Source organism: Ranitomeya variabilis, chromosome 2 (genome assembly GCF_051348905.1).
Source record: "Ranitomeya variabilis isolate aRanVar5 chromosome 2, aRanVar5.hap1, whole genome shotgun sequence".
NCBI classification, from domain to species: Eukaryota; Metazoa; Chordata; class Amphibia; order Anura; family Dendrobatidae; genus Ranitomeya; species Ranitomeya variabilis.
This window is the reverse complement of record NC_135233.1, coordinates 488,349,391-488,366,856: the sequence shown is the minus strand read 5'-3', so window position 1 is coordinate 488,366,856 and position 17,466 is coordinate 488,349,391. Positions and strand designations below refer to the sequence as shown.

Here is a 17,466-nt window from a genome sequence, read left to right as displayed (position 1 = left end):
ATGTGGAGCAGGTCAGGATGGTTTTTAAGATTTTGCGTGAAAATTCTTTGTTTGTTAAAGGCTCAAAGTGTCTCTTTGGTGTACAGAGGGTTCCCTTTTTGGGGTTCATTTTTTCCCCTTCTGCTGTGGAGATGGACCCAGTCAAGGTCCGAGCTATTCATGATTGGACTCAACCCTCGTCAGTTAAGAGTCTTCAGAAGTTCTTGGGTTTTGCTAACTTCTACCGTCATTTTATCGCAAATTTTTCTAGCGTTGTTAAACCATTGACGGATATGACCAAGAAAGGCTCTGATGTAGCTAACTGGGCTCCTGCTGCCGTGGAGGCTTTCCAGGAGTTGAAACGCCGGTTTACTTCGGCGCCTGTTTTGTGCCAACCTGACACCTCACTTCCCTTTCAGGTGGAGGTGGATGCTTCGGAGATTGGGGCAGGGGCCGTTTTGTCGCAGAGAGGCCCTGGTTGCTCTACTATGAGACCTTGTGCCTTTTTCTCCAGGAAGTTTTCGCCGGCAGAGCGAAATTATGATGTGGGCAATCGGGAGTTGTTGGCCATGAAGTGGGCATTTGAGGAGTGGCGTCATTGGCTCGAGGGTGCTAAGCATCGTGTGGTGGTCTTGACTGATCACAAAAATCTGATGTATCTCGAGTCTGCTAAACGCCTGAATCCTAGACAGGCCCGCTGGTCATTGTTTTTCTCCCGTTTTGACTTTGTGGTCTCGTATTTACCAGCTTCTAAGAATGTGAAGGCCGATGCTCTGTCTAGGAGCTTTGTGCCTGATGCTCCTGGAGTCGCTGAACCTGTGGGTATTCTTAAGGAAGGAGTTATCTTGTCAGCTATTTCTCCTGATCTGCGGCGTGTGTTGCAGAGATTTCAGGCTGGTAGGCCTGACTCTTGTCCATCTGACAGATTGTTTGTGCCTGCTAAATGGACCAGCAGAGTCATTTCCGAGGTTCATTCCTCAGTGTTGGCAGGGCACCCGGGAATTTTTGGCACCAGAGATCTGGTGGCCAGGTCCTTTTGGTGGCCTTCCTTGTCAAGGGATGTGCGGTCATTTGTGCAGTCCTGTGGAACTTGTGCTCGAGCTAAGCCTTGCTGTTCTCGTGCCAGCGGGTTGCTCTTGCCCTTGCCTGTCCCGAAGAGACCTTGGACACACATCTCTATGGATTTCATTTCTGATCTTCCGGTGTCTCAGGGCATGTCTGTCATCTGGGTGATATGTGATCGTTTCTCCAAGATGGTCCATTTGGTTCCTTTGCCTAAGCTGCCCTCCTCTTCTGATCTGGTTCCTGTGTTCTTCCAGAACGTGGTTCGTTTGCACGGCATTCCTGAGAATATTGTGTCGGACAGAGGATCCCAGTTTGTTTCCAGGTTCTGGCGATCCTTTTGTGGTAGGATGGGCATTGATTTGTCGTTTTCGTCCGCTTTTCATCCCCAGACTAACGGACAAACGGAGCGAACTAATCAGACTCTGGAGGCTTATTTGAGGTGTTTTGTCTCTTCTGATCAGGATGATTGGGTGACCTTCTTGCCGTTGGCTGAATTTGCCCTTAATAATCGGGCTAGTTCCGCCACCTTGGTTTCGCCATTTTTCTGCAACTCTGGTTTCCATCCTCGTTTTTCCTCGGGACATGTGGAGCCTTCTGACTGTCCTGGGGTGGATTCTGTGGTGGATAGGTTGCAGCGGATCTGGAGTCATGTGGTGGACAACTTGAAGTTGTCACAGGAGAAGGCTCAGCGTTTTGCCAACCGCCGCCGCGGTGTGGGTCCCCGACTTCGTGTTGGGGATTTGGTATGGCTGTCTTCTCGATTTGTTCCTATGAAGGTCTCCTCTCCCAAATTTAAGCCTCGCTTCATTGGTCCTTACAAGATATTGGAAATCCTTAATCCTGTATCCTTTCGCCTGGATCTTCCGGTGTCGTTTGCCATTCACAACGTATTTCATAGGTCCTTGTTGCGGCGGTACGTTGTGCCTGTGGTCCCTTCTGCTGAGCCTCCTGCTCCGGTGTTGGTTGAGGGCGAGTTGGAGTACGTGATGGAGAAGATCTTAGATTCTCGTCTCTCCAGGCGGAGGCTTCAGTACCTGGTCAAGTGGAAGGGCTATGGTCAGGAGGATAATTCCTGGGTGGTCGCCTCTGATGTGCATGCGGCCGATTTGGTTCGTGCCTTTCACACCGCTCATCCTGATCGCCCTGGTGGTCTTGGTGAGGGTTCGGTGACCCCTCACTAGGGGGGGGGGGGTACTGTTGTGAATTTACCTTTTTGGCTCCCTCTAGTGGTTACTAGTGATTTGACTCTGGGAATGTCTGCCATCCCTTGTATGCTCACCTGGGTCGTTAGGTCAGGGGTGTTGCTATATAAGCTCCCTGGACCTTCAGTTCAATGCCTGGCAACGTTGTAATCAGAGCTAATCTGTTGTGCTCTTGTCTACTGATCCTGGTTCCTGCTAGATTAAGCTAAGTCTGCTTTCTTGCTTTTTGCTATTTGTTTTTGTTTGCATTTTTGTCCAGCTTGTACATAATCTGTATCCTTACCTTGCTGGAAGCTCTAGGGAGGCTGGAGTTCTCCCCCCGGGCCGTTAGACGGTTCGGGGGTTCTTGAATTTCCAGTGTGGATTTTTGATAGGGTTTTTGTTGACCATATAAGTTATCTTACTACATTCTGCTATTAGTAAGTGGGCCTCTCTTTGCTAAACCTAGTTCATCTCTGTGTTTGTCATTTCCTCTTACCTCACCGTTATTATTTGTGGGGGGCTTGTATCCAACTTTTGGGGTCTATTCTCTGGAGGCAAGAGAGGTCTTTGTTTTCCTCTTCTAGGGGTAGTTAGTCCTCCGGCTGGCGCGAGACATCTAGCGACCAACGTAGGCATGTTCCCCGGCTACTTCTAGTGTTGGCGTTAGGAGTAGATATATGGTCAACCCAGTTACCACTGCCCTATGAGCTGGATTTTTGTACTTCGCAGACTTACTTGTTCCTCTGAGACCCTCGCCATTGGGGTCATAACAGAGGACATTGTATACGCAATATATGCCAGGATGGGGCCAGGATGAGGGACATATATACCAGGAAGGGGCCCAAGATGGGGGACATTACTACATAATGGGGGTGAATTTAGAACACAAGGGCCCATAAATCTGGCCAACATGCGGGGGGATCCCAGGTCCAAATTTTGCATCGGGGCACATTGGACTCTAGTTATGTCACTGCTTGCATGTAGTGGAAACTGTGGAGAAATTCATTGTGGGGGTATCATGGTGTGTTTGGCGGGCACTTCTTTTTGCATCATGCCGTATTATCTGTCCTATTAAGGGTTTTTTTATCCTTTCTTTTTATTAGGCCATTGGTTCATTCGCTTTTTACTGCTCTAACATAACATATTAGATTATTCCAATATTTTATTCTAAGATCTTTTAATTAAAATGTTCTTTGTTCGTGGGACAACCACAAAGTTTGTTTCCATATGAAAAAGTTTATTGTTATATTTGATGATAAGGAATAACGTGCTCAATTGTCGACAATTTTTTAAGAAATATCAAGGTTGGGCTGCGACTTTATCCAAGCTTTTAATTTTGCCTCTCTGTGTATTTGAGTTTGACATCCCTGCTCTAGACCCTTCTCCCTACAACTTCCTCCAGAGCTGGAAAATCATAGTCAGAGTTGACTTGATTTGAAATTAAAGCATGAAGTGAAAATAAATTTCAAGAACCTGGGACTAATCTGAGCAAATTCTCTTTCCAAAGTGGCCCGAAGGTAGGTAAAGGAATATTACAACATTGATGGAAGAGATTAAACAAATGTAAATATAATAAACAAACAATGAAACAAAATGTAAATAAACTTCTTTTGTTGTTGTCAGTGTGTCACTGGGTATATTTACCCATGTAATCTGTTGTGATAAATTCCAATGATTCAACTCTACGCCTACTTTTCTTCCACCCTACGCAATGTCATGGACTATATTGGTGCTATATACAGCATCTATGACTTGCTTTATCAATAGTGTCCAGCAGGGGGCAGCACAGCACTGTTTTTTTCTTCTTTGTTGGCTTAATCATTAAGTCCCCAGGGGGAAAACACAGTGAATGTTTGAGGACATTACAGGGCAGAGGTGTGTGAACGAGTAGCAATAAAATAACAGGGAATGCCAGGGACCCTAAGGACTGTGATATCCTATTTCAGTGGCTGGTGAATGTAAATATAGGTAGGCTGAATACTACAATAGGAAAGGGGGCTTCCATACCACTGCTGGATGGGAGAGAAAAAGGTTTAAGGGATGATCGATAGATAGATAGATAGATAGATAGATAGATAGATAGATAGATAGATAATAGATAGATGATATTTCTATAATTATACAGAAAAAAAATACATTTCTACTCATTTTATGAGATCAATATAGTTTGCAGCAGACTGAGGGTTAAGATGTCTTAAGATGACCTGCTGTGGGAGGTCCTGAGTATTTGTGTCTACCACCCTGTGATTGGATGCTGGGGGTCTGCATGCCCTTACTAAGCTAAGCAGCAATAATCCGGGACTCCCCCCAGCACATTAATACCCCCCTCATTGCCCATTACTGGCAGTCCTATCCCTGCTTCATTCAGAGGGCTCCGTCCACGAGGGTCAGGTAAGACAAAAATCCTGGCCAGGGCGATAAGGCACCAGGGGCTGGCATAACTGTCAATGCATCCTCAGAGACAAATGTGTGCGCTCCTAATATATGTATGATGGGGAACGCTCCAAAACAGCTGACACTTCAATAAGGGACCATGGGCAAGTGTGCAAAGGGCCAGACAAAGCCCCCACCACAGTCAGTATAAAGCGGAGATACATTGCACATAGAGAGAAATCGTTCTAACATGTGTCACAAGTTGGGAATTTCCTAAGACAATAGTATAACCCTCGGCTGGAGCAATACCGGCGCGCGTTGTGTAAGAACACATCTTATACATTGCAGATGAAAGTTTCGGGTATATTGTATGCAAAGCTATGGATCCTTTAGTAGAAAATGTAGACACATGCCTGAATCTTCCTATAAAATTACTTTGCCCGTTAAACAAAGCCTACATAGATGTCGGAAAGCGGAATACGTAATGTAAATACTTAGGCCAGCCTAACGGAGGTAAGATAGCTTAGACAGCATAACTGCAGTCCTATGTAAAAACACCTTTTCTATAGAGCTTTAAAAACCTCTTTGAGATGACCATTCCTAACTACATGGGATTGGAAAGTGGTCTTCTTGAAGAGGTGGTCTTCTCATAAAGATGGTCAATATATATATATATATATATATATATATATATATATATATATATAATGCTATGGAACTTGAAGGATTTGAGCCAAGTTTGGAAGTTTTCCCCTATTTGTTGTATAGGGAACCACTTTCCAATCTATTGGGGTCTGATCCCAGAGACTCATCCCCCTATAGGTTCACATTGCGTTAGTGGGTGGTCGCTAACAGACAGCGTTGCACGGCGAAAATGTCGCAATTAATGCCGTGCAACGGGTCCGTTAGCGCACCCATTGACAGCAATGTAAATTTCGCCTGCAGCGCATCGCTAGCGCGTGCCTTTTTCGGCTCGCGCTAGCGATGTGCCGTTCTTTTGTGGCGCGCCTCGGACGCTGCTTGCTGCTTGGCGCGCCCGAGGTCCGTTAGCGCGACCCCTAAAAATACATTGCGTTAGCGCAATGCGCTAGCGCTAAACGGATTGCCCTAACGCAATGTGAACCACAAGAATGGGAGAGGAGAGTGATTTTCCATGGGACCCCCAACAATTGGGAAGTGTCTTCCTATATTATATTTGGCCAAACTTGGCACAATCCTCTTACAGTTTGTCATGGGAAATCTGCTCTGGATACAGAGGTGGTCTTATCAAAGAGGTGGTCTCTTAAGTTTTGCTGTATTCTTTTTATAATGCTTGGCCTCTATACCTCCTACCCTAACGTGCTTCTTCTGGGTATGATCAGAGTACGAGTTCCATGGGGTTATAAATGGTCCAGGACTTCTCGGGTAATTTTAATGTGCTAACCATGTGGACTATCCTCATGCCGATGACCACTGTGTGACATCGTATTCCCATTAAGATGTCAGCGGACATAACCAATACGCCCATTATTATATTTTGAGCTGTGGATGTAACGATCATTGTCATGTAGCCCGGCATACCTAGACGAGGATCTTTGGTATCGTCACACCCAACGTGTTGACTGTAGTGACCGGAGAGAGAGAGATACTCAGTGTTATAACCTAGCGCAGCCTGTTCTTAATTTGGAGCATGATATAAGACCCCCATAGTGATGCCTGGTGTCGGTCTATGCAGTGGGAGTAAATAATCCTCAGTATTTTCACCTGTGCCCTCTTTATTGGCTGGGGGGTTGGTAGTTAAGATTTGCAGAGCAGCATCATGTCAGAGGGGCGAGAGACAGCTGACGTTCCTTTAAGGTTCCTCAAGATATTTTGGGAAAGTCTTACAAAGTTTCCCATGAGATCGAATGACTTAAAAGAGGAGTTAGGTGTCAATCTCTATGATCCCCTTTCCAGAAGTTAGGAGCTATTTAGGGGATGGGAAGAGACTGAAGAAACAAGGGGATACAGGGATTTGGTTGGGACCGGACAGTTTGGTTCTTTCTCAAGTGCTGTCAGGTGGGAGATTTCCACTCATGTTGGTTGTTTTCTGGAAGAAAGTGGACAAGCTCTGATACGTCTTCTGTCTTCTATGTGCAGGTATCACATAAACCGCCAAGATGTCTAAAATATCGAATACTCGTAAGACGCACCTGAAGGTAAGTACAGTGCAACCATGTCTTCATTCCTTCACAGCTACCTTATTGTCCCCAAAACAGACTAACTATGACATTTCCCGGTAGTAAAGGTTGTTGCCAGTCTAGACCAGAGGCGGACGGACATATCATTGGGGCAATGTGTGCAGCGGCACAGGGGTCCAAGAGATAAGGGGGCTCAAATAATCAAACAGCTTCTGGCACATGCACATGGGGGGCCATATAATGTTCTTCCAAGGGGACCCCCTTCCATCCGTCTCCACCACTGGTCTAGACATTTATTGTAGAAGAACAATCAAAGCCCCAAATATTGAAATGTTTTTGTTTGCGATCATGATCTCACCAGGGACCAAGCAACCAAATATTGTGCAACTTGTGTGATGTTTAGGGAAGTTGTGCTGAGGATTGTGCATTTCAGTAATATATCTGAAGACGACCCATTCCTTCAACGATCCTGAGCACATCAGCAGCGAGTACACAATTGAATGGTGTATTGTGCTGTCTCCCACCCACTGGCAATTGCAACCAAAGGGCATCTGTCTTCTCCAGGATTTTGCTGAGAGCAGCATAATGTAGGGACAGAGACCCTGATTCCAGCGATGTGCCACCTACTGAGCTGCTTGCTGCAGTTTTGATAAAACCACTCTTTAATCTGCTGCAGCTTTAGCAATTCTCTGAATGCTGAGCTCTGTATAACCCTGCACACACCACTGATTTGTTTATTTCTGTTTACACTGTGCATAGGCAGAAAGCTGCCAATCAGTGGTTGGGGCAGGGTTTACTAGTCCATTAGTGATAATCTCCTGGCGATAAAATGGTGATTTTATCAATACTACAGCAAGCAGCCCAGTAAGTGACACATCGCTGGAATCAGGGTCTCTGTCTCTCCATTATGCTACTCTCAGATTAAGTGACAAAAATCCTACTACCCGTTAAAAAACCTTATGTTCTCAGCAGACATGTATGGCATTTACCTTGGAACAAGTCACATCACTGATAATCTTGTCAGTGAGATGTTGATTGCTTGTATTTCCAGAAACAATACTTCTCTTCAATAGTATTTTTCTAATTTGCACTAACCATCACCGGAAAGTAAAACAGAAAAAAGCAAAAGGAAATATATAAAAAAAATAGAAAGTAACTTTGTAACTATCTGCTTGGTAAAAAAAACTCTAAAAAGCAGGGAGTGACATTTCTAGCCAAACCCAATAATTGGACACAATATATATCCCACAGTTCACATAGACAATAATGTATCCTACTAATCCTCCCACCACCGCCTCTAACAACTCACCCCTTCTCTTTGCAGAGCTTGATGCTCCAGGTCGCAAAAACTGCTCTAGAAAAAGAGGAAGCTGATATCGCCGCTGAGAAGGAAAGTTACCTGGCAGAGCACTGTCCTCCCCTGAGCTTGCCAAGTTCCCTGCAGGACCTACAGGTGCCCTACAAATCTTATTAATCTTGCTTTCTTACTTGGTTTATTGATGACAAATATGCAGGTTATTGATTTTTTTTTTTTTTTTTTATCATTGCTGTGCTTTATACCAGGGGTGGAAATACTATTGGAGCAACCTGTGCATCTGCACAGGGAACCAAGAGATAAGGGGCCACCTCTACCTCCAAACAGGTGGAACTATTGGGCTGTTTTATACTAAATATTACAGCCCCAGTCCAGAGATGCCTATAGAATGCCCATAAAATGTGAAAAGTAGCCGATCCATCCATGGGTACAACTTATGGGCCCCAATGGAAATCCATAACAGGGCCGCCAGGGCCGGCGTCAGCACCTGGCGCACCCGGGCAAGTGCCGGGGCCCTGGCGACACAGGGGGGCCCACTCACGCTGTCATAGATACAGCTGGCATGGCACAAGCATCTTCTCACTCACTCAGCCAGGCAGGCACATAGGGGTTAAGAGAACGTAGCCAGCCGTGACTGTTTGTGGGCGGAGAGAGCACGTTCTCCTGCTCTGCTCTCCGCCCCTGGCTGGCTACAGTGAGTGCATGTGTGCCCCGCTCCGCAGCCGTCCTGTGTACCCCCACCCTGCCTGTGTGCCTGCCAGGCTCCGCAGCCGTCCTGTGTGCCCCCACCCTGCCTGTGTGCCTGCCAGGCTCCGCAGCCGTCCTGTGTGCCCCCACCCTGCCTGTGTGCCTGCCAGGCTCCGCAGCCGTCCTGTGTGCCCCGCTCCGCAGCCGTCCTGTGTACCCCCACCCTGCCTGTGTGCCTTCCAGGCTCCGCAGCCGTCCTGTGTACCCCCACTCTGCCTGTGTGCCCCGCTCCGCAGCTGTCCTGTGTACCCCCACCCTGCATGTGTGCCCCACTCTGCAGCCATCCTGTGTACCCCCACCCTGCCTGTGTGCCCTGCTCTGCAGCCATCCTGTGTACCGGCCCCACCCTGCCTGTGTGCCCCTCTCCGCAGCCGTCCTGTGTACCCCCACCCTACCTGTGTGCCTGCCAGGCTCTGCAGCCGTCCTGTGTACCCCCACTCTGCCTGTGTGCCCCGCTCCGCAGCTGTCCTGTGTACCCCCACCCTGCATGTGTGCCCCACTCTGCAGCCATCCTGTGTACCCCCACCCTGCCTGTGTGCCCTGCTCTGCATCCGTCCTGTACCCTCACCCTGCCTGTGTGCCCTGCTCTGCAGCCGTCCTGTGTACCCCAGTGCCCCCATAATAGAGTAGCACCCCCATAATAGAGTAGCACATAACTGAACCCCATGAGACATAAGAAACATTCATGTACACACGGCAATACACAGCGAGCGGCTCCTGCGTGCTGAACTTATCAGGCAGATTCCGGAGGAGCTCCTACCGGTGCCTGAGTGACTCTGAGTGCAATGGTATCCCTGTATTCTGGGGTTCTGGGTGAGCTGGGCGGCTGCAGGTTGCAGCTGAGATGCTGAAGTACTGTATATACACTGTACAGTACCACTCCTCCTGTATATATACACTGCACAGTACCACTCCTCCTGTCCTGTATATATACACTGCACAGTACCACTCCTCCTGTCCTGTGTATATACACTGCACAGTACCACTCCTCCTGTCCTGTATATATACACTGCACAGCACCTCTCCCCCTGTATATATACACTGTACAGTACCACTCCTCCTGTATATATACACTGCACAGTACCACTCCCCCTGTCCTGTATATATACACTGCACAGTACCACTCCTCCTGTATATATACACTGCACAGTACCACTCCTCCTGTATATATACACTGCACAGTACCACTCCTCCTGTATATATACACTGCACAGTACCACTCCTCCTGTATATATACACTGCACAGTACCCCTCCTCCTGTCCTGTATATATACACTGCACAGTACCTCTCCCCCTGTATATATACACTGCACAGTACCACTCCTCCTGTATATATACACTGCACAGTACCACTCCCCCTGTCCTGTATATATACACTGCACAGTACCCCTCCTCCTGTATATATACACTGCACAGTACCACTCCTCCTGTATATATACAGTGCACAGTATCACTCATCCTGTCCTGTATATATACACTGCACAGTACCCCTCTTCCTGTATATATACACTGCAAAGTACCTCTCCCCTGTATATATACACTGCACAGTACCACTCCCCCTGTCCTGTATATATACACTGCACAGTACCACTCCCCCTGTCCTGTATATATACACTGCACAGTACCTCTCCCCTGTATACAGTCATATGAAAAAGTTTGGGCACCCTATTAATCTTAAGCTTAATGTTTTATAAAAATTGGTTTTTTTGCAACAGCTATTTCAGTTTCATATATCTAATAACTGTTGGACACAGTAATGTTTCTGCCTTGAAATGAGGTTTAATGTACTAACAGAAAATGTGCAATCTGCATTCAAACAAAAGTTGACAGGTGCATAAGTATGGGCACCCTTATCATTTTCTTGTTTTAATTACTCCTACCTACTTTTTACTGACTTACTAAAGCACTTTTTTTGGTTTTGTAACCTCATTGAGCTTTGATCTTCATAGCTAGGTGTATGCAATCATGAGAAAAGCTACTTAAAGTGGCCACTTGCAAGTTTTTCTCCTGGTTGAATCTCCTCTGAAGAGTGGCATCATGGGCTCCTCAAAACAACTGTCAAATGATCTGAAAACAAAGATTATTCAACATAGTTGTTCAGGGGAAGGATACAAAAAGCTGTCTCAGAGGTTTAACCTGTCAATTTCCACTGTGAGGAACATAGTAAGGAAATGGAAGAACACAGGTACAGTTCTTGTTAAGGCCGGAAGTGGCAGGCCAAGAAAAACATCAGAAAGGCAGAGAAGAAGAATGGTGAGATCAGTCAAGGACAATCCTCAGACCACCTCCAGAGAGCTGCAGCATTAATTTGCTGCAGATGGTGTCACTGTGTATCGGTCAACTATACAACGCACTTTGCACAAGGAGAAGCTGTATGGGAGAGTCATGCGAAAGAAGCCATTTCTGCAAGCACGCCAGAAACAGAGTCGGCTGAGGTATGCAAAAGCACATTTGGAGAAGCCAATTTCTTTTTGGAAGAAGGTCCTGTGGACTCATGAAACCAAGATTAAGTTGTTTGGTAATACAAAAAGGCGTTATGCATGGCGGCAAAAAAACAGTGCGTTGTATAGGTGACCGATGCACAGTGACACCATCTGCAGCAAGTAGATGCTGCAGCTCTCTGGATATGGTCTGAGGATTGTCCTTGACTGATCTCACCATTCTTCTTCTCTGCCTTTCTGATGTTTTTCTTGGCCTGCCACTTCTGGCCTTAACAAGAACTGTACCTGTGTTCTTCCATTTCCTTACTATGTTCCTCACAGTGGAAATTGACAGGTTAAATCTCTGAGACAGCTTTTTGTATCCTTCCCCTGAACAACTATGTTGAATAATCTTTGTTTTCAGATCATTTGACAGTTGTTTTGAGGAGCCCATGATGCCACTCTTCAGAGGAGATTCAAACAGGAGAACAACTTGCAAGTGGCCACTTTAAGTAGCTTTTCTCATGATTGCATACACCTAGCTATGAAGTTCAAAGCTCAATGAGGTTACAAAACCAAAAAAAGTGCTTTAGTAAGTCAGTAAAAAGTAGGTAGGAGTATTTAAAACAAGAAAATGATAAGGGTGCCCATACTTATGCACCTGTCAACTTTTGTTTGAATGCAGATTGCACATTTTCTGTTAGTACAATAAACCTCAATTCAAGGCAGAAACATTACTGTGTCCAACAGTTATTAGATATATGAAACTGAAATAGCTGTTGCAAAAAAAACAATTTTTATAAAACATTAAGCTTAAGATTAATAGGGGTGCCCAAACTTTTTCATATGACTGTATATACACTGCACAGTACCACTCCTCCTGTATATATACAATGCACAGTACCGGTCCTCCTGTCCTGTATATATACACTGCACAGTACCTCTCCCCCTGTATATATACACTGCACAGTACCTCTCCCCTGTATATATACACTGCACAGTACCACTCCTCCTGTATATATACACTGCACAGTACCACTCCCCCTGTCCTGTATATATACACTGCACAGTACCCCTCCTCCTGTATATATACACTGCACAGTACCACTCCTCCTGTATATATACAGTGCACAGTACCACTCATCCTGTCCTGTATATATACACTGCACAGTACCCCTCTTCCTGTATATATACACTGCAAAGTACCTCTCCCCTGTATATATACACTGCACAGTACCACTCCCCCTGTCCTGTATATATACACTGCACAGTACCACTCCCCCTGTCCTGTATATATACACTGCACAGTACCTCTCCCCTGTATATATACACTGCACAGTACCACTCCTCCTGTATATATACACTGCACAGTACCACTCCCCCTGTCCTGTATATATACACTGCACAGTACCCCTCCTCCTGTGTATATATACACTGCACAGTACCTCTCCCCTGTATATATACACTGCACAGTACCACTCCTCCTGTATATATACACTGCACAGTACCACTCCCCCTGTCCTGTATATATACACTGCACAGTACCACTCCTCCTGTATATATACACTGCACAGTACCACTCCTCCTGTATATATACACTGCACAGTACCACTCCTCCTGTATATATACACTGCACAGTACCACTCCTCCTGTATATATACACTGCACAGTACCCCTCCTCCTGTATATATACACTGCACAGTACCTCTCCCCTGTATATATACACTGCACAGTACCACTCCTCCTGTATATATACACTGCACAGTACCACTCCCCCTGTCCTGTATATATACACTGCACAGTACCCCTCCTCCTGTATATATACACTGCACAGTACCACTCCTCCTGTATATATACACTGCACAGTACCACACAGTCACTCTGTGCACCCTTGGTGTGGCCAAATAACTCAGTGAACCTTTCTTCCTAATTGTTTCCATCTATCTCTATCCCCTCTTCCTTGATCGATTGGATTCAAAGAGTCAGAGAAAGATGGAAAACAAGTAGGAGTGAAGGTTCATTAAACTGTTTGGCCACACCAAGGGTGCACCAAGTGCCGATGCTTGGTTCCAACAGGCATTCTGTGCAGACAGACTTTCTTTAAGATGTAAATTAACCTGGATGGATTGAGTATGGGCTCAGTTATGGTAAGTTTGGAAAATGTGACTTCTGGCCCGCTCCTATTAACCATGTGTTACTTGATTTCCCATTATTTCGACTAGGCTCTGTGTAATACTACATTGCAGAAATATAAGATCCCCAATATGAATTCTGTATTTTTGAGAAGGACTAGCTGGGTATCTTCAATATATTTATTGCTTTCTTATCTTTACTTCCGTATCTCCTTCCAGGAATTTTGCAAGAAATTGCATACCAAGATTGATGTGGTAGATGAAGAGAGATACGACATGGAGTCCAAAGTCCAAAAGAGCAGCAAGGAGGTGAGCAAGAGGATGAAAAAACGTCTTCTGATGATATATATTTAGATGTACATTGTGATGTGAATCATCAGAGTTCACTTTTCTTCAGCTGCCTATTATTGGACACCACTTCCTTCCATGTTGTTTCCTGTGACATACAATATTTGATAACTCTTTGGATGATGTTATAAGGTTGTTCCCATCTCATACGTTCATGGTTGAGATGATAATAACTCCATCCAAGCTCTGATCCCCGGAGCTATGGATACAGCCGAGAGCTGTATGTTCCATATGTCCCCTACAAACTGATGAGAGTTCTGGACAGAATGTAGCACAACGAGCTACACTGTTTTCCTAGTTTGGGAGTCTTCTTAAGTCCAAAAGTTCAAGAAACAGATCTGCAACTGTGTTTAAAATGCTCCTCTAAACCTTTTTTTGTTCTTTATGAAGCTGGAAGACTTAAACCAGAAAATCTTTGACCTGAGAGGTAAATTCAAGAGGCCAGCACTGAAACGTGTACGTATGTCTGCTGACGCCATGCTTCGCGCATTGCTTGGTTCCAAGCACAAGGTCAACATGGAGCTCCGTGCCAACCTCAAGCAGGTCAAGAAAGAGGACACTGACAAGGTAAGGTTTATCAAGATGTATTTTATCCAACAAAAGTAATGATACTTTATGTAAAATACTTTCATAATAGAAAAAATGTTTCCATGATATAACACAAAGAATCCAATATTCTGATATTTATTGACAACACTTTACTCAAGCAGAAGTTCATCCCAACTAGTTATTATGGGTTTCCACGAATAAAACATAGTGACAAGTAGTAACACAAACTAGTCACTGACCAAATCTTGTCTCCTCAACTCTAGGAGAAGGATCTCCGTGATGTTGGTGACTGGCGTAAGAACATTGAAGAGAAATCCGGCATGGAGGGCAGAAAGAAGATGTTCGAGTCTGAGGCTTAAGCCCCTGACTATGACCACGGCTATCCTCAACCCGAAGCTGCCAAAGACACCGGCTTCAACATATCACAGCTCTTTCCTGGCAACTTCGGCGTTAACCCCTCTGCTGCTCATCTTTACCCATGTTTACAGCAGCCAAGGGGTTAATGAAGCCTTCCCTCCATCCTCTACTCTCCTCACCTTTAAAAACCAAAGAGAATGTCTTACAGTATGTTTTTGGACTGGCGAAGGGGACACAGGTTTACGGCTCCCCTCTGTTTTGGCCACAGTCTGGTTCGGCAGGTGCTGTGTTATGTGGACGTGAGAACATAACCGTGTAAATAAAGCTTGTGACGTCCTTTACGGTTTATGATACCTGACGAGTAGGTGATGCCATTCTTCTTTCTTCTGTAGAATCTTGTACTTTGATTTTAGCATTGGTACTGGGAAGAAGGGCTATATCTCCTGGATAAACGAGAACTGGGATTGGAAGGCGCTATCGCATTTAGATTATCAATTTCTGGCAGACAATTACATCACCAGCTGTCACGGAAATGTCACTATTGGGAAGTGCGGTGTCCTATAAAACATTGAAATCCATGAGTAATATTTTTTTTCTTGGGTATCTTTTGCCAAATGAAGTATCAAGCGAACAGAAAAGCCTAAAAAGCAGATTGTCAGCAGGTGGATTCTTCAAAACCGCTGTTGTCACTAGATAAGAGACTGGGGACGGTACCCATACCTTTGTGTATGATTTTAGTACCTGCATCACTGTGAATATGAGGTTTTATGTGACCGTTACTCCTACATGTGCTTTTTGCGCATTCTTTATGGCTGAAGTCCTCTGGGCTCTCTTTAGTAGGTGCTCTACAACCCTTGTCCTCTTCTCTTAAGTGGTGACTGAACGGTCCAACCAGGAGTCTACCACAGCCGTCACTCAATGTCAGAGGGAAGGGATTGCAAAAAGTCAGTCCTTACTACAGAGCATAAGAGACCACCTACAAGCACATGTGGGAGCATAATACATAAGAGACCACCTACTACAAGCACATGTGGGTGCACAGTACGTGGGCTTAAAACCTCTATTTTACAGTGATGATAGTAGAACTCTACACAAAGTTATGATTTACTGTCCAGGTTTCCTATCTAGCACTCTTGGCAATTTTGTAGAGTAAAAAATGTTGATTAACTCCCTTTAACTCTCCTTCAGGCCGGTTTTGCACATCCGACATTCACAGTTTCAATATGGACTATGATGTTCGGACTGGCCGCTGATATTCTGCCCAAACTCAACATGATGCTAAGTTCAGGTCAGGAGACCCATGGCCAGTCTGAATGTCTCAGCCTGTACCTTGACTGTGAATGTCGGATGTGTGAAACCAGCCTTAGTCTAACTGAAAAGAAGATATTAGTAAAACCAAAAAGAACAAGGATCTACTGATATCATGGTGATACTGCATGGACTACCACCAGTTTTCAGAACAGGGGGTGCTTTTTGGCATTCTATGGAGCACTAGAACCTCATGGCAGTGCTCAAAGATTTCTATTACTGGACGTTTTTAGATTAAAATTTCAAGAAAAACTCTGGCAATGTACTATAGAACATTGCGTCAGTCATGTCTGGGGATGGAAATCTCTTAGTGCCAATATAAGGCCTTGGAGGTCCAAACTCATGGACTCTCCCAATGTTACCTTCCGATCCATTTATTTGGTGGGATTCCCTCTTTATTAAGAAAAACTATATGTAGTGAATGATATGAAAGCACCTACTGAGAAACCTCAGAAGGACATCTTTTTACGTCCTCATCATTGCTATGAGTTTGTAAAGGCTCTATGACAAAGGTGCCACACTTTTAGCAAGAAAGGAAAGAGGTTAGTTTCTCCTAGCAAGTGTGAGAGTGATGATGGGCAGCCAAAGGTAGGAAGCTTCCTGGATGGAGGAACATGACAGTAGGAGAATAGCCTGGACAAGGACTTCTTTTTAGATTTTCACTACTAGGTCTCCTCACCTCCTCAAGTACACAATCATTATCGTCTCATCAAAATCTTAAAGGATTTCAGGTCCAAATTGCAACATCCAAGAGTTGATTAAAATGGTTTAAACTAAAATATAACACAAGTTCGTACATAATGATTGCTTCAAAGTCTAGGAACATATTTGTGGCTAAGATATAAATTTCACCATAGGCTGGAGATTACATTTTATCATAAACGTGAGGGATTGCTAATGTAAGTAGTTTAAGAAAAAGATTAATCCCGGTTGCTGAAATAGAAATTAATGGGAATCTATCATAGAAAAATTCCAGAATTAAAGTGATACGCCATCAGTCATTCTCTAGCAAGAGCGACCCCTTCGAGAGAACAGAGACCCAATGGTGCCACTAGCCAGCGCCTATTGACAGCCATTTGCAAATAAATAATGGCAAAAGCAAACTCCCTTTTTTCTTCTTTTTTTTTCATTATGTGACTTCCGGTGTGCTGCATCATGGAGCGTAATGGGGGAACGCACATATCTTCTGGTGTGGCGCTCAGAGGACCCGAACACCACACCGGAAGTGATGTGTGCGTTCAACCGTTTCTTTCCTTTTCAACAGATGCTTCCATTTATTAAAAAATAAGCAAAAACAAAAACCCCTATCTTCATGGACAATGAATGCTGTGATGATTCATGAGGCCTTCTCCAGATAATTAATGTCATTGTATAAGGCCCAGAGAGACATAAATACAAAAAATAACCAATAAATACATATATTTAGAAGGCTAAGAAATGAAAACCTATATGAGATCCCTGATTTACATGACATTCTTTATATTCTATGAATATTATACATGCATCTTTTTTTAGATGACTTTTTGCAGT

At 44.7% G+C, this 17,466-nt stretch overlaps 1 protein-coding gene across 2 annotated transcripts; it reads left to right on the top strand.

Moving 5' to 3' along the window:
• The first annotated feature begins 4,521 nt into the window (after nt 1-4,521).
• On the top strand, nt 4,522-14,981 carry TNNI2 (troponin I2, fast skeletal type). 2 transcript variants are annotated; one of them, XM_077287878.1, is made up of 6 exons: nt 4,522-4,619; nt 6,720-6,778; nt 8,085-8,213; nt 13,594-13,683; nt 14,113-14,289; nt 14,535-14,981. In XM_077287878.1, exons 2-6 carry the CDS (start codon nt 6,740-6,742, stop codon nt 14,628-14,630), a joined length of 531 nt encoding a protein of 176 aa, XP_077143993.1. In that variant the 5' UTR covers nt 4,522-4,619; nt 6,720-6,739; the 3' UTR covers nt 14,631-14,981. The 2 variants fall into 2 exon arrangements, with proteins under 2 accessions (XP_077143993.1, XP_077143994.1); XM_077287879.1 differs by lacking the exon at nt 4,522-4,619 and adding an exon at nt 6,408-6,638.
• Nucleotides 14,982-17,466: the final 2,485 nt, after the last annotated feature.